A 23618-nucleotide genomic window follows, 5' to 3' on the forward strand; every position below is an offset into this window, starting at 1 on the left:
TATCAATTCACAGCCCAAAATCAATAAAACTACAAATCCCAGCACCTACCGCGCCTAAAAGATATTTTTGGCCCAGCACGCGACCCTTACAAAACGTCACGAGTTATGAGGACGATCATGGGAAGCTAAGGAAGAATAACAGTATTTAGCTTACAAACAAATGCGATTAAAAAAGTAAATTAGCAACATTCAGGGCGAGCAACCGGCGGCCACCATGGCCAACATCACGAAGAAAGTGTCGTGGTCCAGCCGGGCCGACGAGTCCGGGCCAGTCGGGGAGGCGACACCGCTGCTTAACGGCTCCGAGCAGCCGAGACTCCCCAGACAGGTACAGCTAGCATGTTAAGCTTAAGTTAGCCAAAGTGCTGTTACCCCTACAGCCTAAAGAAGATGCTGTGCCATGTTTAATTAAGCGTTATTAGGTTACTTTGAACTTTGCATGGGTTATTGGTGTTTGGAATGAACTTGAATGCATCACCATCTACAAAGTTTGTTTCGGTGATTTCATGTGTCATGGTATGTTTGCAGCTGGGTTACTTATCAGAAGGAGCAACAAGCTTTGTTTTGGACGGAATGTAACTGCACGAAAGTTATTGCATTAGTGTTAATGCACTTACATGCATGATGCTCTTCGGCATATTCCGTTGTCTAGACCAATAATCAGAGACTTATGAGAAGCTAGTCCCACTCGCTAGCTAGCTGTTATTAAAATGTTTAAAAGCACTCATTTAAAGCTCCTGTAAGGAGTTTTTCAGTGGTTATGAAACAGACTGGAATTAATTCTGATTACTCTATGATCTACATAAGCAAACCAGACCATCAGCGACAAGACTGATTATTTCTCTATAGTTATTTTAATGTCTGAAGTCGCTGGCGGGGGCAGGTGTCAGACTAAGCAATTAACTGCAGCTGCCTTTGTTTACATTTTCCGTGGTAAAAAATTTAAGCGAGGAGCTTTAAGGACACATTTAACATCCTAAAAACTTAAAAGTATACTGGCTTTACATTAAGAGGCTAATGATTAGAATGTAAAGTGTTAATTTGACAGCTCACAAATATGAGTAAAATGTCAATTGTACTCAAGTTTTCAAATTAGGTCACAGAGGGCTACACACACTTTGTGCCTGCTATATTAGTTGCTATTTAAATCCGGTACAAGGTGCTTTTAGGATTTTAAAGGGAATTATGATATTAAAAATCAGTATTAAGCTCTAATAATGTCATGAGCAAGGCTAGTTTCTGTCTTTAGACTAGTTGAGAGTAGTCAGGAGTCTAGCTAATATAGACACTCAATGGAAAATCCAGCTTCCTTTTTCCTGCACCATCAGGACCAAAAGTAGAAGTTAACCCTTTGCACTTGTTTTGATAATGAACTTGTGCAGGTCGTCCTGGGAATTTGTAGTGATGAATAGTCAAATGTACAATAACTTTCAGTAATTAAACAGCTTTAAAGAGGATAAGTTGTCTCATTGGTCAGAGGAGTCTGTTTCAAACTTTATCCCACATGCCGTGTTAGTTAGGCTGCATAAACCTCCTGGACCCTGTTACTCTTTTCCTGGAAATTTCTATACATAGCAATATATACATATATATATATTTCTGTTGCTGTCTGTGGTGTCTGTAGCTGTCTGGAGGAGGAAATATATTTCAAATAGGCAGACTCAGCACGGTGGATTTGGAGGAGGAGATGACATCAGAAGAGGTAAAGTCCGAGCTCGAAACGTCACCAATCGCCCTCTTTTCTCTCTGTGTCTGTCGTTCCTGTGGATCATCGCTCCATCAAGACCTTTAGCGACATTTCTGTTAGACTCCTGAAGTAGTGTTGATTCATAAAAATGATTAAAACTCACCTTTCTACAACTAAATCAACGAGAAGTGATTAGTAACGGCCACCTCGGTATTAAGCAACATGTAGGGGGCATTTACAGCGGACTTAATGTGATTCAGGCTCATTTGTGTACACATGGAGGCTTGTTTATGAGAGATAGAGCGAGGGCTGGCTTAGGCGTTATTTAATTCAATTTAACCTCTTCCCCTCTGATAATGTGGGAAGTTGGATGCAGAAATGAGCAGCGGAAAGGCCGCATTGGCACAGAGACGGCTGACTCACCCAGCGTGCGTCAAAAGCGGAAAATGTCTAGTTTCCACTGTGATGCATTGCAAATGATGGATTGATAATGTGCTCAACAGTTCAGTACTTTGTTGTCAGAAACTGATGGAGCGAACACACTGGGTACTGATGGGATACATAGATAAAAAAGTGTAGCTGCTGTAGTCAGGGCCGGATCAACCAGAGCATATCAAACTCCTGTAAATGCCCCAACAATCACAATCAATACATTAAAGCCAGCATCTGAGACCACAGCAAAGACTTGAAACCTCTCAGCCAAAGTCAGTACGACATCACATTTGTTACCTTCTGTGTCAGAAACCATCAGACTCCTTGTGTTCTTACTGGCTGATGGAAATGTGATGCCGAACATGTGACTTGTTTTGTCTTAAACTAGTTTATTTGTGTTTTGGTCTGTAAGCTGTTGCATGTTAGTCGCTTGATTTGCTGCTGATTGTGTGACCGTGGTCACGGCTGTGTGGCAGAGGCCCAGTTAGCATTGCATGTGAATGTAAACTGGAGTATGATTTAATTGCATGTACTGGCTGGTTTGCATGTCTGAATGCACTTTTATGCACCAGTGTTTCCTTTGAAAAACATACCTATAAGACTTTCTTGGCTGTAAATATTGTATCCTACGTGCTCTGGGGGAAACACTGGTGCGTTTTTAGAGTCACTCCATCCACGTCATGTTCATGCTCAATTATCTATATTAAATAAACTGTCAAACTCTTCCTGATTTATAAATGTCTTTCTCTCATGTCTCTGAAATGCTTGTGACTTTCCGCTGTTGCATCCATAAACTCTGATTCCTCAAATGTCGTTAAGTTCCTCACATGGTCAGTCAGAACACAGGTCATTAATCAGTGTTGGTGTGGTGACCTTTGTTATGTCTGTGTTTTCTCCCCTGCAGGAGTCTCTTCGAGGACGGCCCAAAGAGATCCCTCATAACGAGAAGCTGCTGTCACTGAAATTTGAGGTATAAAAGCATCAAACTGAAACTTAATAACTGGGGGAAACTGAAATCTGTGGGTTTAATTTCCCGACATTGTGCACAATAAAAGTCCCTAAGCCCAGTTCAGGTCAATGATTCACAACGCAACAAAACAGTTTTAGAATGTTGCAGAGAAAATTGCATCAGTGTAAACTGGTTAGTTGCAGAGCGTCTGAAGCCGTTGCGTGGAGTTGCAGAAGATTTCACTTGTCAAATATCCAAATGTAGTTTTAGAACTGAATGATGTAGCTATTTCACGTCAGCCAATCAGGAAACAGCATAAAGATCCTCTCTTTCCAAACTCTCATTGTGAGCACGGCACTGTCATCGACTTCTTTTTATAACGATAACAGAAATCCAGCTTAGATCATTTATGCAACCTAGGCGTAATACTAACGTTATATAGTATTAACGCAGAAGTAGTGGGGTATGTCAGTGCGTTGTTGCTATGGAGACGGCCAGCTCTGTCTGTGTTGGTCCCGTTGCTTTGATGTGAACGGCCCAGTTTTGGAAGTTTACGATCAGATGTCAACGGAGTCTTTTGGCAGTTGCATCCAGTCTTGTTGCGGATCATTGCGAATCTGAACTGGCCCGTCACGATACCAGAATTTCAAACTTCGATATGGTATTCGTAAAAAACCTGTTTCGTTGCCATGGCAACAACTATAGAAGTCCTAGGGGAAAAAATGAGGTCACTAAACACACTCGCTCACACTCATTTGACTTCCTGTTAATAGTAATAAAAAGCTTAATGAGCAGGACTTTCATATTAAAATATTTCCTCTTAATCATCACTCATAACCCAGTAGAAGTGTGAGCTGGTGTCTGTGTTTCTATTGTTCTTATTATTCTGCTGTTTGGGACGTTTCTGAACGGCCATCTCTGGGCAGAGGCCTGGAGCTCAGCCAACAGTCCGCAGGTCGGGACTAAATGAAAACATAGTGCCAAAGTGACATGGCTGTCTCTCTGCTCTGCTCTCTGTCTGTCTGTAACAGATGTTAAAGATACAATCTCGAAGATTTTCGTTTAAATAAATGTCTGTTACGTCACTACCGCGGAATGAGGTAACACAATGGTGATTGAGCCTTTGGCCCACTGATGAAAGCCTTTGCATTTGCAGTATATTGTATTATTACAGACTGGGTGTCTGTGGCAATTTTCGCTGAAAAAATCACAAGTGGTGGCCAGTTAGCGACGCGTTTTCCATCATCCAGCAGTGGTTGGTCTGCCAGAGAGAGTAGGCGGAGCTAAGCGGCTGCTTCTCCGCTCTCTGCCAGTGTTGTGAGTAAACAGTAATCTACTATGGCTGAACAAACAAAGAAAGATGGATGACTACAGATACAACTTCAACAATAAGTGAAAATACAAAGAAAAAGAAACAACGAAACCTACGAGATTATCAATTTAATTAATTTTTGCATCTGTATGAGGCGTGAAAGGGACTTTACCACACGTGTCAAGTTTCCGCTCTGTGGACGAGAACAGTCCTCTGTGTCGCTGCATGAGAGCTCCAGGTGTGACGCAGGGCGGAGCAGACAGACGCACACAGTCGACTTCGGCCAATAAAAAACAAACTCCTGCACCTTCCTGCAGGTTTGTGCGGAGGTGTATGCAGGTTAGTTTATTGTTTAGAGCGTAACCGCTGTGAAACAATCAGAAGATAACATCTTATTTATCTATTTCATTGCTTTATTTATGTCCGCTCTCTCTGCATCCCGTCTGTGTCGCTCGACCACAGCTGCTCTCTCTCTCTTTTTCTTGCAGCAGCTGTGGGTTGAAAATCTGACGGTAGATCTGTTGTTGTTTTTTTTAAAGCTTCGGTACCTTTCGATGCTATCGAACATAAAAATAACGGATATTGTATCGCTTTAAACGCGTGGTGTCAAAAAAGTATCGAACATTTTGACAACCCTAGCCCCCATGTGTACGTGTAGGATTTGATACTTTTAAAGAAAGGAATAAATAAAAACAATTAAAATGTACTTCAGGCCGTAAAGTCCAAACAGCATTTCTTGGTCAACAAATTAGTAATCTGCTTAAACAGGCTGAAAACTTGCAACATTAAATACAGTCAGCTTTGTATTAAGAGGCTTTACATTAAGAAATGTTTGATTTTCTATGAAGTTGCTGACATTGATCCAGAAAGGTTGGTTTTGTCACGTTCCACGACGTCCATCCATTATCCATACCACTTATCCTGTTCAGGGTCGCGGGGGGGCTGGAGCCTATCCCAGCTGTCACCCTGGACTTGTCGCCAGTCAATCACAGGGCTGACACAAAGAGACAGACAACCTTTTGCACTCACACCCACACCTATGGGCAATTTAGAGTCACCAATTAACCTTACGAGCATGTCTTTGGACTGTGGGAGGAAGCTGGAGACCCGAGGAGAACATGCAAGCTCCGCACAGAAAGGCCCACCTAGCCCAAGCTGGGGTTTGAACCAGTGACCTTCTAGCTGTGAGGCAACAGCGCTAACCACTGCACCACCGTGCAGCCCCGTTCCAGGACGTGTTTATCATAAAAAGAATGAAACGCCATCACCTTTATCTTCATTTGACTGATTTATAATATCAACTTAATCTTATTCCAGAGTCTGGACTATGATAACATCGAGAACCAGCTGTTCCTGGAGGAGGAGAGGAGGATGAGTCACATGGTAAATGTGTACTTCACTTTACTCCGTTTTGGATCTCTCAGTGTGGACGGATTTATACATTCATCTCCCCTGCTGCTCTTGTGTCTCTCGTCCTCCTCTCTCTTCCCTCTCTCCTCTTGTGTTTTTTAGGGTTTCCGCTGCCTGGAGATCAGTCGCTGGGTTGTCTGCGGCCTAATCGGCTTTCTCACCGGCCTCATCGCTTGCTTCATCGACATCGCGGTGGAGGAACTGGCGGGGCAGAAGTACAAAGTGGTCAAGAAGAGTATCCTGAAACTTTTTGCTAGCAACAGATAGCTGAGGTTTACTACATGAAGGCAGAACAGAGGGACAGAATAATGTGTTATAATCTTAGGTATTGTTTGTTTTAGCTACAGGCGTCTGTTAATGAAGGTTATTCATTCGTGTAACTCGAACCCAAATGGTGTCAACGTCTCCGCTCTGCATCTTAAATGTGTTTGTACATACACAGTGCAGCCATGTTTGTGCTATGATGTCTTTCCTTGACCTCTGACCCCTCACAGACATAGATAATTTCACAGAGGCGGGCGGCCTGTCCATCTCTCTCATCCTCTGGGTCGTCCTCAACTCTGCCATCGCCATGGTGGGCTCCATCATAGTCGCATTTTTTGAGGTGAGGCTGAAGGAGGAATAGCTCTTTTTGAACATACCACAACAGTTCCACGTTTAAGTTGTCTTCCTCTTTGTTGCTGTTTGTTCCTCAAGTGTAAGAGAAGTATGTGGTGAAAGAGTTTCAATCAAAGTGACCCAGGAGTGAGAACTGATTGGGCAACAGCGTATCGAGACCAGTTGGCTCCAATATGTTGTAATATTAAAAACTTGTAAAGAAGATCGAGCTTCCCTTGTCCTGCCTGTGTGGTCAGCCGCAGTTTGGTTTTCAGAGGTTTTTCATGCAACAAAAAGTTTCCTCCTGCAACCGCACTGACTGTATTCCCACACGGTCTGCTGTGTCAGCTGACCACAACACTTCATGTGGGAATCAGTAAGGGACAGTTGTACTTTCATTATGAGTATGTACAACAACGACAGAGCATCATCCCACTCAGGTGGAGAACCGAGCGCTGCCATCAGACTGTACAACAGCAGGGGAAGCTACAGACTGTCGTCATGCTGAACAGCCCCCCAACACATGCACTAACTTATTATTATTATTATTATTACTGTAACTGTTATTATAGTCTAATGCATTCTAGTATTAGATACACATATGTTCATATTATACAGGGTTCCCACGCGTCCTGGAAAACCTGGAAAATCAGGGAATTTAGAGACTAGTTTTCCAGTCCTGGAAACACCTGGAAATTGATTAAAATGACCAAATATCCTGGAAATAATTTCATGTTGTCCTGGAAAATTTAAATTTAATTTAGCCCCACTCTCAGCACAAGTTTGCCGCCTCAACTCCGGTCGGGGCTCCCAGAGCTGTCACATTCACAATCGAGTCCTGCGAGCGATGTAAGATCACCGTCTTTAGGCGCTTTCTAACCAACTGAAAGACGATAGAAAAGTAGACACTTGAATTTTATCATCTTTTTTTTTCAATACATTGCTATGTCCTTTCAGGTGTAACTTGGATAGATGTAGGCTTAATGAACGACTTCGCTCCATCATTGCGCCTCCGTGCGTTTTACACAGAAGACAGAACATAACAGGTGTCATAATCCTGCCTTGAACTGGCAGTGTAAAAGGGGCTTGAGACACTTCATCATGAACCCTGCATCATCAGAAAAAGGAGGAATAAAACTGGGGTTAAATGTGTCAGAACTAGGCCTACCGGTAAATGATATGACCGTTTGAGAGCAAGTGATGATATCATACTACATTATATACATATACGTACTGTAATGTACCATATGATAATAATTATAATACATTTTATTTATATAGTGCTTTAAAAGGTACTCAAAGACACTTTACATGTAAAAGCAATATACAGTATAAAACAATCAAGGTGCAGAAAAATCAAGTTAAAATGTGTATATATAAAAAAGAGAAAAAACACAGACGGTCACAGATTAAAAGCAGATTTGAAAAGGTGGGTTTTGAGTCCAGTTTTGAAAGAGGGGAGTGAGGGAGAGTGTCTGAGGTGATGGGGGAGAGAGTTCCAGAGGGAGGGGGCAGCAATAGAGAAGGCTCTGTCCCCCCAGGTCAGGTGCTTGGATCGGGTGAGAGGAGTGAGGAGGTCCCTGTTGGCTGATCGGAGGTTACAGGTGGGAGTGTATTGGTGAAGGAGGTCAGTGAGGTGGGGGGGGGGGCTAGGTTGTGGAGGGCCTTGTAGGTGATGAGGAGGATTTTAAACTGGATTTTTTGTTGGTTTGGGAGCCAGTGGAGGTTCAGAAGGACTGGGGTGATATGATCTCTGGTGCGGGTGTGGGTGAGAAGAGTTTTGGATTTGTTGGAGGTGCCGTAGAGGATGCTGTTGCAGCAGTCCAGTCGTGAGGTGATGAATGCGTGAATGAGTGTATGGTACAATACCATGCTGTTTGATATGTACTCTCTATATAATGTTATATGTTATATATTTATATAGACTGATCAACAGCTTCCTCCCACAAGCTGATAGGATGCCGAGCTGCTGATCTGGAATATGCACGCTACTGCACCTTAGTATCAGTCAGAGTCATAGTTCTAGTTTCAGTTATTTATTCTTATAATCATTTTAACTAGAGATAGACCGATATGTTTTTTTCAGGGCCGATACCGATTATTAGCAGTCAAGGAGGCCGCTAACCGATATTTGGAGCCGATATTCATTTGCAGTAAAAGTAAAAATATTGGCATCAAAATGTTGAATAATACAAACTCCAACACTTAACTTTGTTTAAATGCCTTTAAGCATATGTTTATTAAACAAACAAACAAAAAGCGCAGGGAGTTCCCAGGGTCAGCAGCATCTCTTATAAAGTTAACTGAAAATGTAAATAAATAAATAAATAACTTCCTGAAGTTTTATTAAGTAAATAAAACAAAGTTAAATAAAATTTGCAAAGAAATGAACTCTTTTCAGCCGAAAAAAAAAGGCAGATGCACTTTAATCACATGTTGCTGCTATGGACATCTTATTACTGTCACTTTTACTGAGTCCTAGAGAAACACTCTCTCGTTTTGCTTACACTTTTGCTTTGTTTGATTTGATATATATATACATCTATATATACATATATATCTCCACACTTTCCCTTATGTATATATATACATATATGTGTATGTTTATATTATATAATATATTATATATATATGTTTTCTTCCACCTTTATATTGCAGCTTACATTATACCATACCTTATTCCTCATATCATGCTGCGTACCATGTCACTGTATCCTACAACTGTCACTTTAACTTGTCACTTATCTCAGTCCTACTTGTACACCAGTTGTTTATACCTCGTATTTAATTCTGTTTATTTGATCTATTCTTATTTTTATTTGCTTCTTGCAATTTAAAGTGCTGCAACATGTGAATCTGGGGATGAATAAAGGATGATCTAATTCTCGTATCCTCAGATGTTCCTCCTGTGATTATAAACACAGTCGGTCTCCATGCGATCCACCGTCCTTCAGTAAACTCTCCTGTGTTTCTCGCCCTCTTCATCCAGCCCATCGCAGCAGGAAGTGGAATTCCTCAGATTAAATGTTACCTGAACGGAATCAAGATTCCCCGGGTGGTACGGCTCAAGGTACGGACAGCTGAGACACACATGCACACATGTCGACGTATCTCTCATCGTTAACATACTGACTGTCTGTCCTCCACAGACGCTGGTGGTGAAAGTGGCCGGTGTCATCTGCTCAGTGGTCGGTGGTCTTGCAGTTGGAAAGGTAAACATACATTTACTCACCACAGCCTGAAGTTTAGTTGGAAATGTGAGGCTTAATAACTGATTAAGATCGCCCTGTCACACCTGTGCGCTTATGTACCCACAATCCCTTTAGGAAGGTCCCATGATTCACTCTGGTGCTGTCATTGCTGCAGGAGTCTCGCAGGGCAGGAGCACGTCCTTAAAGAAAGACTTCAAGGTCAGTGTGTGAAGTCACTTTCTGTCCCTGTGTGTTTTTGTGTGTGTGTGTTTCGGGCTCCTCGGCGTGAGACAGCATCTTATTGTGCTACATTCATATTTTTCCTTTAAATGTGAGAAGGATTTGTGACTGTAACAAGTGTGTGTTTGTGTTTGCAGATCTTTGAATACTTCCGGAGAGACACAGAGAAGCGTGACTTTGTGTCTGCTGGAGCTGCTGCTGGAGTTTCGGCTGCTTTCGGCGCCCCAGTCGGTAAACACTCCGCCTCACAGCACAGAATAATAATGTTACTAAGCTGTCTAAGTTGTGTTGAGCAACAGTCCAAGAGTACGGCTTCACGCCCCAAACCGAAGACAAAGAGAACCTGTGAGGAAACTCCCTCTAAAGCGCTCGGCGTAATGCCCATAATGCCTGTTATAATAGGAATAGCAGTATACCGTCACATTATGTGGCAGTTTCATTGTGATGATTGATGATGACTGTGGTGAAAATGTGAAGCTGAGATTAATGTGCAGTGTATCTTCAGGACTTTAAAAGTTTGAAAGAGGTAATAAAACCTTTTTAAATTCAATTTACGGTGTCAAATATAAAGTGTTGGTTCCAATATAAGACTTTTAAATGTCCCTGTCCCCCTGCCCAAAGTTAGCCCATGATAGATGTACAGATCACCTTGACTGGTCCGTGGACGAGTACAACCACACGGTCGTTATCCCGGTTGTTCACGTGTAGCGTGGAAAAGCTTCACAAACCGTGTCTCCGTCTGTCACGCGAAACTCTCATGTGAAAAGACAGCTTGAAATTCAACTTGTGTGAACCCGGTTCATCAGCCCGGCCTGCTGCGGCTGATGAATCAATTCGCTGTTAGGAGGACGCCATGGGATGCACATCAGTCAGCCATAACATTACGACAACCTGCTGAATATTGTGTAGGTCAAAGCAGCCCTGACCTGTCGAGGCACGGACTCCACGAGAGCTCACATGCTTAGTTTACCCATCACACAAAACCTTCCATTGCTGCCTAACGTATCCCACCCACTGTCGGGTGCCACTGTAACGAGATAATCAATGTGTTTCACTTCACCTCTCAGCGGTTATAATTTTATGGCTGACATCAGAGGAAATGCCGCCCGCTGTTGTTGACCGTGGTTTTGTGACTTTGCTCTCAGGCGGCGTTCTGTTCTCTCTGGAGGAGGGGGCGTCTTTCTGGAACCAGATGCTGACCTGGAGGATCGTAAGTCACCCCATAATACACTCATTATACACCTTGTAATGTTCGTATTCACAATACTAGTATAGAAGAGAAAGATTGAAGTGTAAAGTTGATGGAAGAGGAAATAACGCTTTGGCTTTTGTCCTCCTCAGTTCTTTGCCTCCATGATCTCCACCTTCACCCTGAACTTCTTCCTCAGTATCTATAAGAACAACCCCGGAGACCTCTCCAGCCCCGGTCTCATCAACTTCGGACGCTTTGAGACGGATGTACGAAACTCACTCTTATTTCCTCAGATAATAACCAGCGGCCAGATCAAAGCCATGTTTTTTTTTTTGCATTAACATGAAAGCACCACAAGAAGCCATTTAATTACAAATGATCAGAAGAGGCAGCAAAGTGCAGCAACTTTACAGAGAGGTTCAAACAAGGCTTTGTACCAAAACATGAGCAGTGATGCTGATCAAACAGAGCTAATAAGAAAAGCATGGCTGTCTCTTCTATAAGGCCTGCTACATTCTGTGGCCGAGGTAAATAAAGGCCCCGGTTCCGGTTTGTTAAAGGGATAGTTCAGGTTTTTTTAAGTGGGCGGTGTTCATTTCGTTTCCATGACGAGGACGAGCGGCGTTTAACGTGTCATTTGACGCTGCGATCATCGGCTGTCTGCTTCAGTCAGCCTGTTTACATGAGAAGAGATGATGGAAAGTTACACAGAATATCATGAAGTCATATATCATTGTAAAGCTTAGATTATAATCTATCTACCAGTTGCGTTTTCATGAAGCTGAGGACAACAGAATTTGACCTATGACCTCTAATGCTGTAATAGGGCAAATTCTGCATGCCTCTGCAAATCCGACCGACGGACGAAAACTTTAGTCAATAAAAAGTTCTCACATTATCACAGTTATCACAGAACATTTTCTCTCTTCAGAAAAAACAGCGCCCCCTGAAGATGACATTTCATCATCGCTCCTCATTAAAACGGTCTGACTGAAGCAGACAGCCGATGATCGCTCCTTTTTGTGCGTGAAATGACGCGTAAAACGCCTGAAGAGCCTGAAGCAGAAAGCCTGAGTTAATGGAGAGAGTTCATAACCACCTTCATGATACCTGTTATCTCCAACCGGGTTACCCAGTTACAGGAACGAATTGCTTGTATTTTGACAGACAGATTCGAAGCACAGAATGTCCCACAGCTCACCACTAACACTTTAGTCCCGTCTCTCGTTAACGAAAACAAAACCTAACGTGTCATTGAGTTTTTATTATCAAAGATCTCTTTTTAGCTCGTCAACGTCTTGTCTTTGTCGTGGAAAAAAGGTCGAACATTTATCGTCATTATTTGCGTTAACAAGTAGCACGTACTTTAGCCGCTAAAACAGTCGTGCTGTCCTGTCTCTGTTTTCCCCAGTCTTGTCTGTAAAAGCACTTCCTGTGTGTTCTCTGGTTCATTAAAGCATCCTCCAGTCTCCATCATGTCATTTCCATAATATTGCTGACCCTAACAGCTGTTGTAAAGCGGTTGGCTGCGTAGGTATACGGGGACGGTGTGCGGATTAAGACTGTCTAACGTTAAGGTGAAGCGGTGACAAAAATAAAAGATAGAGCGTACACTTAAACTGAAATGTTTATAAGTAGGACTCTTTTAAAGTACGTGGTACTCCTTAGCTTAGCTTCTGTGTACCGGCTTCTCCTGACGGGGGCCGACGTAGCTCACTAACTCTTACAGCCCCACTTTAACAAACCCAAACTGTCCCTTTAAGTCTGTCTCCACCTGTTGTTTGAAAATGACGACGTCTTGTGCTTTTTCAGACTGTGGCCTACAACCTCTATGAGATCCCCTTGTTCATCGCTATGGGAGCTATAGGTAAACACTCTTTCATGGTTGATTCCTCACAGGCTGCATGTGACTCTAATGTTACTGAGTCCTTGGATAATGTGGTGTGTCCGCATTGATCTATGTGCTCTCCTGCGCAGGTGGATTGCTGGGAGCTCTGTTCAACGTCCTCAACTACTGGCTGACCATCTTCAGGATCAGGTGAGCTTTAGAAACGAGTCAAATGCAAAGAAAACGAGCGATCAAGTTGGGGGAAGAGGGGGTGTAAACAAAGGGTCAGGTGACATGAAGGATGGTTTCTGCGTGTGCAGTGTGCAAAGAACAACAACACGAGGCAGCATGAAGGCTTTGTTGCTGTCTGCCAAAGACAGGGTGTGGTGCATGATGAGGACATTTTCAGAAGAGCTAATACATTTCTCAGAATGTGAGCATCTTGTGATTATAGTTGTTAAAAATAGGCTCAGAGGGAGGCGGACTGATGAGGGAGGAGACTTCTGATAATACACCTGTTGTTCCTGCTTCCCTGTCTGAGATCACTCCGAGCAGCAGGCACGGCAATATATGATTCTTAAGTTGGAGTACCTACCAAGGTCAGAATCTGGGTGCTTGTTCAGCCATCGTTATAAAGATATACAGAAACAAGGCGGGGCGCTGGTTTAGCTCAGCGCTAACATCGCACGTCCCACATACAGAGGCTGCTCAATGCAGGGTTTGACTCCCACCCTCGGCCCTCTGCCGCGTGTCATCCCCGCTGTCTCTTCCCCCGACACTACCCCCTGTCCTCTCTCTCAGTAAAGTCATTAAAGGCCAAAAACAGAAAAGAAACTTGACTCTAATCAGAACTGGTTCATGCTTTGGTAATACAAACGTGTCGTTAGCTGGCGGCTAATCCCATTGGCGTTCATTTGACATTGATTTAGCTTCTTATTAATCTCTATAAACAGACACCTGCATGCTAACGGCTAATCCGCTCTAGATAAAAAAATTAAACTTGAGACAAATTCCCTTGACGCTGTGTCGCAAAACCGTTCAGTGTTAGATTTCCAGACCTCCTCGAATTCACCAGAAACGATCGATCCGACCTCCGTTCAGCATTTTAAAAGTAGTTTTCGTCTCCACTTGAGGACAGACCTGACAAAGCTTCATTTTAACTTGTTACTAATCTGCATCATGATGTTGTTATTTCAGCAAAACTAAGAGCCGTTAATTAATTTATTTTTCGGGTTCATACCTCTGAAGTAAGCCAGAGTGCGGCCTCTGTGTAACTTACTGTTTACAGTGAAACTGAGACTCAGCAGAAACAGGTGAACAGGCGCTCCTCTGGGGGATTTAACGAACCATGAAATATCTGGAGGGGCCAAATTCACTTCTCTTTTGATCTGAACACACGGTCACTTCTCTAGTTGCTAATATGACTTTAAACAATGCAGCGCACGGAAAAGGAAGTCTTGGCTAAACTGGACACGCCCGCCATACTCACCTCGTTTAGCACCTCTCACAGAAGTCCTGCTTCTAAAGATACTCATCCGACATCTGAGTGTCTCTATTTGGGTCACATTTTATTATGATAATTGTTGGACACATTTATAGCGACATCGCCTGAAGGCACAAACCAGGCTGGTACAGATCATTGCACCGGGACTCCAAGTCCACACGGCCAACAAAACATCACCATTTTGGAAGCATGTGGTTTATTAGAGTCATTATGTGTCGAACTTTTACACTTCCTATTTGTGCGTGTGTGTCGTAGGTATGTTCATCGGCCCTGCCTGCAGGTGATGGAGGCCATGTTGGTTGCTGCAGTGACAGCGACAGTGTCCTTCGCCATGATCTACTTCTCTAATGACTGTCAGCCTCTCGGACCGGACCACACCGAGGAGTACCCGCTGCAGGTACACACACACACACACACCTCTGACACACATCGCCTCAGTCAGTCTGGAAACCACTCTCTTGCTGACTTCCCCTGGTTCAGATAATGACGGGTAATAAGCTAAACTAGGGCAGCTATGCATCATTATAAAATTAACTCTTTGATGTGCTTGTTGTCTGCAAAACAGACACACACAAGAGCTGATTCAGAGCATACCTGCCCTCTTCACAGTAAAGCCTATAGAGTTCACCTTTCCAACATTCATCATCCCCAGAGGTCGACTCCTACCAGCTCGTGCTGCCATGAAGCTCACATCTGTGGTTTTAAGTGAAATCCCTCCACAACTGTGGTTGAGATTGCCATAAAATTAGATTCAGACATTCATGTTCCCCTCAGGATCAACTTGAAAACACAGGATCCTATCAGGGCACTGGTTTAGAGCGGGCGTCACACGCACAGAGGCTACAGTCCTCGACGCACTGATCGCAGGTTCGACTCCCGGTCTGCCGATCATTTGGTGCATGTCATCCCCCACTCTCTACTCCCAACATTTCCTGTCTCTCTTCAGCCGTCCTGTATAATAAAGGAAAAAAATAATCGCAAAAAATAATCGCAAAAAACCATCATCATCAAAACCAGTGACTGTATATATAGATGGACGACGCAACTCCATCTGCTCTCATTGTACACATTGAAGCCAAAATACCCCCGTGACAGGAGCTGCCATCTTGCGATTGTGATTGGCGGGTGAAGCCGCCATAGCCACTTCCGCTAACCAAAACACACACTTAACCTACTGAAAAAAACAGCAAGGATCCCGCACGACGGCGTGTTTGACAGCAGAACAGCTTCTTTGTGTTGGTCTGAAGCAGACGTTCACAGATATGGAAACTTCAATGACTGTAGTGATTGTTTTAGTTTCCTCTCGCCGTTCCTCCTCCGCTCTGCTAATCCGGAACAGATCTGCTGCAGGAGCCGGATTTGTCAACAGAGCTGTCAATCATCCTTTTTACAGCATCATTTTTACACTGCGTTTCCGCAACAAAGCTCCGCCGTCACGCTGCCTCTGTACGCCTCTGTTGCTACCTCTAATGCCGGCTCAGAGGTGGAACAACTTCGCCCCCCCTTCCACCTCGCTGTGATTTACATCAAAGACGAGACGAAATAGATAACTGGCAATGTAAAAGAGGCTATAGACTCAGGATCTTTTTGAATCTGCCTGCTTTACTAGCAGAATTTAGCCAAAAAGTAACGTAGTTTGCCGTGCACAACAAAATAATCATCAGCAGTGTTCACCTTTTTATTATAGAGTGGAGATACTTGCTGAGAGAAAGCGACGTGACGTGTGAAAGATCCAAGGTTCATTACAGAGTCGTGTCAGCAGGTTCACAGACGGATAAAAAGGCTCTTTCTCCTTTATACAGCTGTCTCACTCATTGTCTCTCTCTTTCTCTCTCTCTCTTAGTTGTTCTGTGCAGACGGGGAGTATAACTCCATGGCAACAGCCTTCTTCAACACACCTGAGAAAAGTGTTGTAAGTCTCTTCCACAACCAGCCAGGTAAAGCTGTAATGTACAAACACGTGCAGCAGCCATTTGTTTAGTATGAAGGGAAACGGGATGATGAAGAACACAAGTGGAAACTGAAATCAGCCCCTCTTCCTCTCTTTGATAAGGAACCTACAACCCTCTGACTCTGGGTTTGTTCACGCTGACTTACTTCTTCCTGGCGTGTTGGACGTACGGCCTGGCCGTGTCCGCCGGAGTCTTCATCCCGTCTCTGCTGATCGGAGCAGCCTGGGGACGACTGTGTGGGATCCTGCTGGCCTCCACCACCCCCAATGGCTCGGTAAGTGTGTGTGTGTTATGCTTAGTGTTTCTTGCTGTGAAAATTCTGCTGGTTGTCCTGAGATACAGACGGCTACACCAGCTTCTACAGATGAGCGGGATAACGAGTCATTGATGTCATTGTGCAACAAAATGTGGTGAAATCAGCTGAACCAATTAGAGATAGACCGATATGTTTCTTCAGGGCCGATACCGATATCGATTATTAGTAGTCAAGGAGGCCGATAACCGATATTTGAAGCCGATATTCATTTGCAGTAAAAGTGAAAATATTGGCGCCAAAATTTTGAATAATACAAACTCCAACACTTAACTTTGTTTAAATGCCTTTAAGCATATGTTTATTAAACAAACAAACAAAAAGCACAGGGAGTTCCCAGGGTCAGCAGCATCTCTTATAAAGTTCACTGAAAATTTAAATAAATAAATTAATAACTTCCTGAAGTTTTATAAAGTAAATAAAACAAAGCTAAATAAAATTTGCAAAGAAATGAACTCTTATCGGCCGTCAGATTAAAAAAAAAAAATTTAAAAAAAGGCCGATATGCGTCAAAATGCAGAATATCGGCGCCGATAATCGGCCCGGCCGATAATCGGTCTATCCCTAGAGCCAATATGCACACTTGCACAAATGTTGGCTCACTCTCACCATCCTAAACGTAGCTGAATATGTGGACTGTCACTGTGTTCCTGTCTGGAAATAAAAGATAATACGTAAGTGCCAAAGCTGTATCCAAGGTATCTCAATTTTGCAGCACGTACACACAAACATGAAAGTATGATGATGTTTCCTATTTATTTGTCTTTAACTGAACTAATATTCCAGATGCTCTGACTTCCTGTTTTGTGTGTGTGTTTGTTAGGGCTGGGCTGTCCCGGGTAAATACGCTCTGATTGGAGCTGCAGCTCAGCTAGGTGAGTTTATCCTTCCCTCGTTAGTCAGGACAGCCACCTCGTCTCGTTCATATCTAATCTGTAAAATACTCAGCACAAGCTACGATGCTCCGCTCTCCACAGGTGGCATCGTGAGGATGACTCTCAGTTTGACCGTCATCATGGTGGAGGCGACGGGAAACGTCACATACGGTCTTCCCATCATGCTCGTCCTCATGACCTCTAAGATTGTAGGGGACTACTTTGTAGAGGTGAGTGACAAGACAATATTCTCAGCTAGTTCTGGATATTGGGGCTAGAGTTGTTTTAACTCAAACAAGTTAGAATGCATAATTGATGTGACGTTAAAGGACACTTTTACACTATAATACAATCCACAGAGAGAGCTACTTACGTTACAGGTGGTGCTGACATGGCTAGCAAGAGTTTCCTTAAAGGAGCAATCTGCCGCTGTCAGTCAAAGCTGGTGTTCTCTGTAATCCATAGAAGCAATAATGTTTTAAATTGGCGCCATAGCTGCGGAGAAAGTTGTACAAACAGCTCGTGGTTTCGCCCATTCTACATTCCTACAACACCCAGCATGCATTGCGCTCCTCCCTCTGAAAGGAACGGCCCAGCGAGAGACGCTGGAGTGAAATACTACCGTTTCCGCTGCAGGCAACGGCTCAGAGCGGGACAGAATCTGAAACACAACGAGAATATACCGGTGGATCGTCTAAAAAATCTTCAGGTCTGCAGTCTACATTTCAAACGGACAATTTTGAACGAGACATGCACAGTCTGGTAGAGGTTTTCCAGGACCCATTGGAGAAGCGGATAGCGCCCTCCAAAGGCACAGAGCGAAGTTGCATTTTCTTCCTACCATAATGGCATTAGCTCCCCATAATAGCATGATAGGACTGAGGCTGAAAGGCAAACTGGCCCTTTGAGTCTAAGTTTGATTCTACAAGCAGTGTACCATGAAGATAAGTATATCTTGTGTGCAGTTATCAGTGGTTCTCTAACATCCTGTCTGTAACGTGTCTCTTCCTGCTGCAGGGTCTGTATGACATCCACATCAAGCTGCAGAGCGTCCCCTTCCTGCACTGGGAGGCTCCTGCCACCTCCCACTGGCTGATGGCCAGGTAACATCCTCTCTCTTTGTCCATTATATTCATAAGACTACCAGTATAAACTTCTAGATATCAGTGTTTTAATTTGTCCTGTGTTAGGAGTTTTTCCTCACCCTCGTTGTCTCTCTCCCTTCAGAGAGGTGATGAGTTCTCCGGTCACCTGTCTGAACAGGATTGAGAAGGTGGGAACCATCGTGGACATCCTGAGCAACACATCGACCAATCACAACGGCTTCCCGGTCGTCGTGCAGGATACTGCTAGTGAGGAGGTACCGTATGATGGCTTGTTTTTTGCCTTAATTGATAGGACAGCGAGAGACAGGAAACACTGAGAGAAGGGAGTGGGGGATGACATGCAGCAAAGGGCTGAGGGCGGGAGTTTGAGGACTGTAGCCTCTGAATATGTGGTGCCTGCTCAACCAGCTGAGCTAAAACAGCGCCAACATCTTTTTCCAATAATCACACCATCTATTGTTCTTCTCTCTTCTCTTTCAGCCGCCAAAGCTCTGCGGCCTCATCCTCCGCTCGCAGCTCATCGTTCTCCTCAAGCACAAGGTAACATCAGCAGCATGAACGAAGATCGGAGCGTCATTATTAAAATCATTCAAATAACATCGGTCATCGTTTGCTCCTGCTGCGTCCTGACAGGTATTTGTGGAGTTGGCCCGGACCCGGCTGACCCAGAGGAAGCTCCAGCTGAAGGACTTCAGAGACGCTTATCCCCGCTTCCCCCCGATCCAGAGCATCCACGTCTCCCAGGACGAGAGGGAGTGTATGATGGACCTCACAGAGTTCATGAACGCAACGCCTTACACCGTTCCACAGGTGGGTTTTATCAAATAGTGCCGTGTGTTCCTGTCTCTTCTAGGCTTTTATTTCTCAGTCTTTGGAGATGTTTCTGTAGAAGTTTGTAAATAAAATCTAAATAAATAAATGAAGTAATTTATTTAAATGAGGTGTTTTGTTGGCAGGAAACTTCTCTGCCTCGAGTGTTTAAGCTGTTCAGAGCGCTGGGACTCAGACACCTGGTGGTGGTGGATGATGCAAACAGGGTAAGTGTGTGTGTGTGTGTGTGTGTGTGTGTGTGTGTGTGTGTGTGTGTTTCTGCTTCTGTGTGTCTTTTTAAAGAGAGGGTATTATGTTGTTTCACATTTTAAGACAAAAACAATGTTGGATGTCCAGACTAAACGTGGGTGAAGTTTCATATCTGTCGGTAAAAGTATGTTGGCGTAATCCCCTGGTAAAAAAGTCTCAGTCTGCAGGCTGCTGGGAACACTTGCTTTCAGACAGACCTCTCCAGATGCTTCACTTTGTGATGTCACAAAGTGAAGCGAGCAGATGTTCATTTCACATCGAAAAGGTGAAGTTCACTCTTTGCTGACAACGCTATAACACAGCCTCAGGGTAGGAGGCGTGCCTCAAACAGTGAGTTCAGAGAGCTGGCCAATTAGAAGAAAGCAAGCTTGTAGGGGCGGGGTTTCTTAAAGGGACAGAGCTGACTGAGTCGTTTCATGCAGAGGCTGTATGAGGGCCGTCACAGAGCACCAGTGTGAGAAAAATTAGTTTTTTTAAACTGGAAATCATGCTAAGCTACTCCACAGGTATCACAGCATGAAATATGATGCTTGAAATTAGCATAATACCCCCCTTTAAAAAATGTCCCTCTGAGCGCCTGATGACGATTTTCTGTCACATTTTTGTTTTGTGACCCTCTGCAGGTGGTCGGACTGGTGACCAGGAAAGACTTGGCACGATATCACGTGGGCAAACACGGCCTGGAGGAACTTCAGCTGGCCCAGACATAGTACACACACACACACACACACACACACTCATGAACTCTGATCACCTTATGCCTCCATAAGCTGTTTCCCACCAGCTATGCAGCCTTAAAGGACACCATCAAGGTCCTAAAGGTCTCTTTTATTCTTTCAAAATGATCAAACCCCTTTTACAGGCCTTCATCAACAGAAAGACATATTTTAAACGACACTTGTCCGTGTCAAACGTCTGCCCCTGGTGTAGAAAGAACTGCCCCTAAAGCACAGACTCGCTCTGGTAATCATGTGTGAAGACTTTTACTTTGAAAGGATCATTTGTTGCTTCACAGTTTGTTTGACGGCTGTAAAGATCTTTGGACATTTTTCTATTGGATTTGTGCAAATATATCGTGGACCGACGTCGAGGAGAGGACATTTTACGTGAAGGATCTTTTCAAAATAAAAGCACTAGCTGGTAGAAAGGAACGTCATGTTAGAGGAATGCTTTTTGCGTTAGCTGGTAAATCTGTCTCTCTGCCTCTCTGCCTCCTCAACATCATGTAAGCAGTTAAGTGTTACTTCCCCTCTGAGGTAATTTTGTGGTTATTAATCAGTTGCATATATTGATTCCAGTTTTTAATAATTCCCTGGATGCTTCTCATTTTTTGCTGTTGAACTAACAGAGACATTTTAACTGGTTTGCTATGAAAACCGGATTCTGAGTGAGCGTCATGTTCTGCTATTTAAGTCCTGTTTTGGCGATGTTAGTGTTTCCAGTAGCTGTAGTTTTGCACTGAATGAAAGCTGTTATTTATTGTGGATGTTGAATGCTTGTTTTAATTTAAAGTGTGCGGTTTGAGCTCATGCACGGGCAGGCGAAGTTTGGGTTTCACAGATCTCACAAATCACTACGCTTTGATGAGTATCGCTTAAAGGAGAGTTTAATTTGGCCGAATCATGGAGGAGGTGTCTTTCTGTCTTCTTTAATGAACATATTTAAATTTATACTCCTAAGTGAGCATAATTTTTCACACCTACAAATGTTTGCACTTTGACCCTTTTTTGTGGAGAAACACACACGTGTCCGTCATGAAGCTCTGAATGAATGTATGCCGTTGTTTACCACAAACCATCAGTTTGTTTCTGTTGAACAACAACAAACACAGATATGTGATGTAGAATTATTTAATTTGGCAAATGTTTGAATCTTTTTTTTTTCCTGATAGTTTTTTGTCTTTGTGCACTTCGTTGTTTTCACTCTTTCATTTTGTCTCCTTGTTTCGCGCTCGTTGTTTCGTTGTACAGTTCTAGATGTTAAAATATAAGCGATGCTCTATTTTATAACCACTGGATGAACCTTTTGTGAATTAATAAAATTGAATTGTATCTATTGTTATATGATGTGTTTGTCTGTGTGCAAACCTTTGTAAACTTTCATTTTAACTGTCCGCCGTATGAATTTTTAAGGTAGTTAAAAGGTGAAGTATTACCAAGAATGGATCAGAGCACTTTTGCACCATTGACCCAAAGAAACACCGACAGCGAGCAGTCCCTCTGGTATTGTGCGGACATGTTCTGTGATTGTTGCAGCCAATAATACCTGATTTCGCAGGTGCTTTTTAAAAAAGTTGCGATGAAAATTTTTCTTTATTTTTTTCTCCAATGTCTTTTGTTTTTTTCAGCAGACAGCACAAGGTAATTTGGCAGGTACATAGAAAGAAAATAGTAAAGCGTCAGCTGTAGAACTACACTTCTCTCAGTGTCCACTAGATGTCAGAAAAAGGCCAGATAAAAACAACGATCCATACATTCAACATCACGTCACTGCCAATGAAATCTATATTAATATAAGATGCATCTATCTAATAAATCAGTTTGAATCGAGTGTAAACACAACGTTTATTATCTTGTGATCACATCTTGGGGATATGTTATAGAGTGCTGCAAGAGAGTCGGCCCCCCAACAGGTAGTTTAATTTATTTTGTTTTAACATATTAATACAAAAATACAAAACACATGAAGAAAATATTTAAGTAAATGTCTATATGAAGACCAAACACACAAAAGACAAAGACAAAGGTGATACAAATAAAAATATAAAAATACAAAAACATAAAATCACAGATACAATTTAAAAGTAAGCGTTCAAAAAATGTCTCAGATGTTTTCATTTCTAAATCGCGTTTTGTCACAAAAGAATACATCAAGCCAGCATTTTTTTATTCCAAACTCTCCGATATTTACCGTAATATTTGATACATATATATGACTCAGATCACACATACGGGTGATTAAGAGTCACCAACGAACCTGTGACTTTGGGATAGGGATGCACGATATTATCGGCACGTTATCGGTATCGGCCGATATTGGCTTAAAAATGAACTATCAGATATCGGCCAACACGCCGATATCCGCCGATATAATTAACCGATAAAATAATGGGCTGCTGCATACTTGATTAAATGCCCGACCTGGGCGCAATGTCCCCGGCGCGAAGAAGACCTGCGCGGCGCAGCGTGATGACGTCACGTGTGTCTACCTGCAGCATGAGAGAGTTAGAAGCCAAAATGTCCGTTTTTGTCCGAAGTTTTTCAAAGTGTCCGAAGTTTTTCAAAGTGTCTGAAATAGATAGAAAACTGCTATTTGCAATGACTGCTCAGCTTCGGTGATGCGAGGAGGAGCCAAGGCAAAGTCTTTCAACACTACAAACTTGATTAACCATCTCAAGACCCGTCACCCCGACCGTTGTGATAAGATTGATGTGATAAGAGTATCACCATAATACTGTACGCTAATTCCAATACAGAAGAGAGTTGATGATCTCTGCAATTAGGTGTGCGGGGAAAAAAAATCGGTATCGGTAATCGGCTAAATGAGTTGTAAAATATCGGCATAGTGGATATCGGCAAAAAATCCAATATCGTGGATCCCAACTGTGGGAAGAAGCCAGAGTACCTGGAGGGAACCCACGCATGCACGGGAAGAACATCCAAACTCTACACAGAGAGGCCCACTTCTTCCAAACAGGGATTCGAACCAGGAACCTTCTAGTTGTGAGGTGACAGCGCTAACCCCTACACCACCTTGCAGCCCCTTCTGACTCCATGATATAAAGAGCCAAACCTCAGCTCAGCAGGACCTCGGCCGTGTGCAGCTGAGCGTTTCATCAGGTTTCTCCCGTTTGAATAGAAGCACGTGTCTCTGCATGGTTGAACCCTGGGTGGCCTCTCACACTCAGACACTTTTTATGACACCATCCATGACTGCCTTGTTCAAGCACA

At 43.3% G+C, this 23618-nt stretch overlaps 1 protein-coding gene across 2 annotated transcripts; it reads left to right on the forward strand.

Moving 5' to 3' along the window:
• Positions 1 to 113: 113 nt before the first annotated feature.
• Positions 114 to 21731, forward strand: clcn7 (chloride channel 7). 2 transcript variants are annotated; one of them, XM_069675923.1, is made up of 25 exons: positions 114 to 328; positions 1625 to 1702; positions 3024 to 3089; positions 5698 to 5763; positions 5893 to 6025; positions 6285 to 6394; positions 9377 to 9457; positions 9537 to 9599; positions 9714 to 9797; positions 9956 to 10049; positions 10964 to 11028; positions 11160 to 11276; positions 12823 to 12877; positions 12988 to 13048; positions 14598 to 14739; positions 16186 to 16279; positions 16396 to 16568; positions 17431 to 17482; positions 17585 to 17712; positions 18500 to 18585; positions 18710 to 18842; positions 19069 to 19128; positions 19222 to 19398; positions 19545 to 19625; positions 20292 to 21731. In XM_069675923.1, exons 1-25 carry the CDS (start codon positions 215 to 217, stop codon positions 20376 to 20378), a joined length of 2400 nt encoding a protein of 799 aa, XP_069532024.1. In that variant the 5' UTR covers positions 114 to 214; the 3' UTR covers positions 20379 to 21731. The 2 variants fall into 2 exon arrangements, with proteins under 2 accessions (XP_069532024.1, XP_069532025.1); XM_069675924.1 differs by lacking the exon at positions 1625 to 1702.
• Positions 21732 to 23618: the final 1887 nt, after the last annotated feature.

This window comes from Semicossyphus pulcher, unplaced genomic scaffold (genome assembly GCF_022749685.1).
Source record: "Semicossyphus pulcher isolate SPU_LCO1_2020_fin unplaced genomic scaffold, fSemPul1.0.p SCAF_25, whole genome shotgun sequence".
In the NCBI taxonomy this organism is placed as follows: Eukaryota; Metazoa; Chordata; class Actinopteri; order Labriformes; family Labridae; genus Semicossyphus; species Semicossyphus pulcher.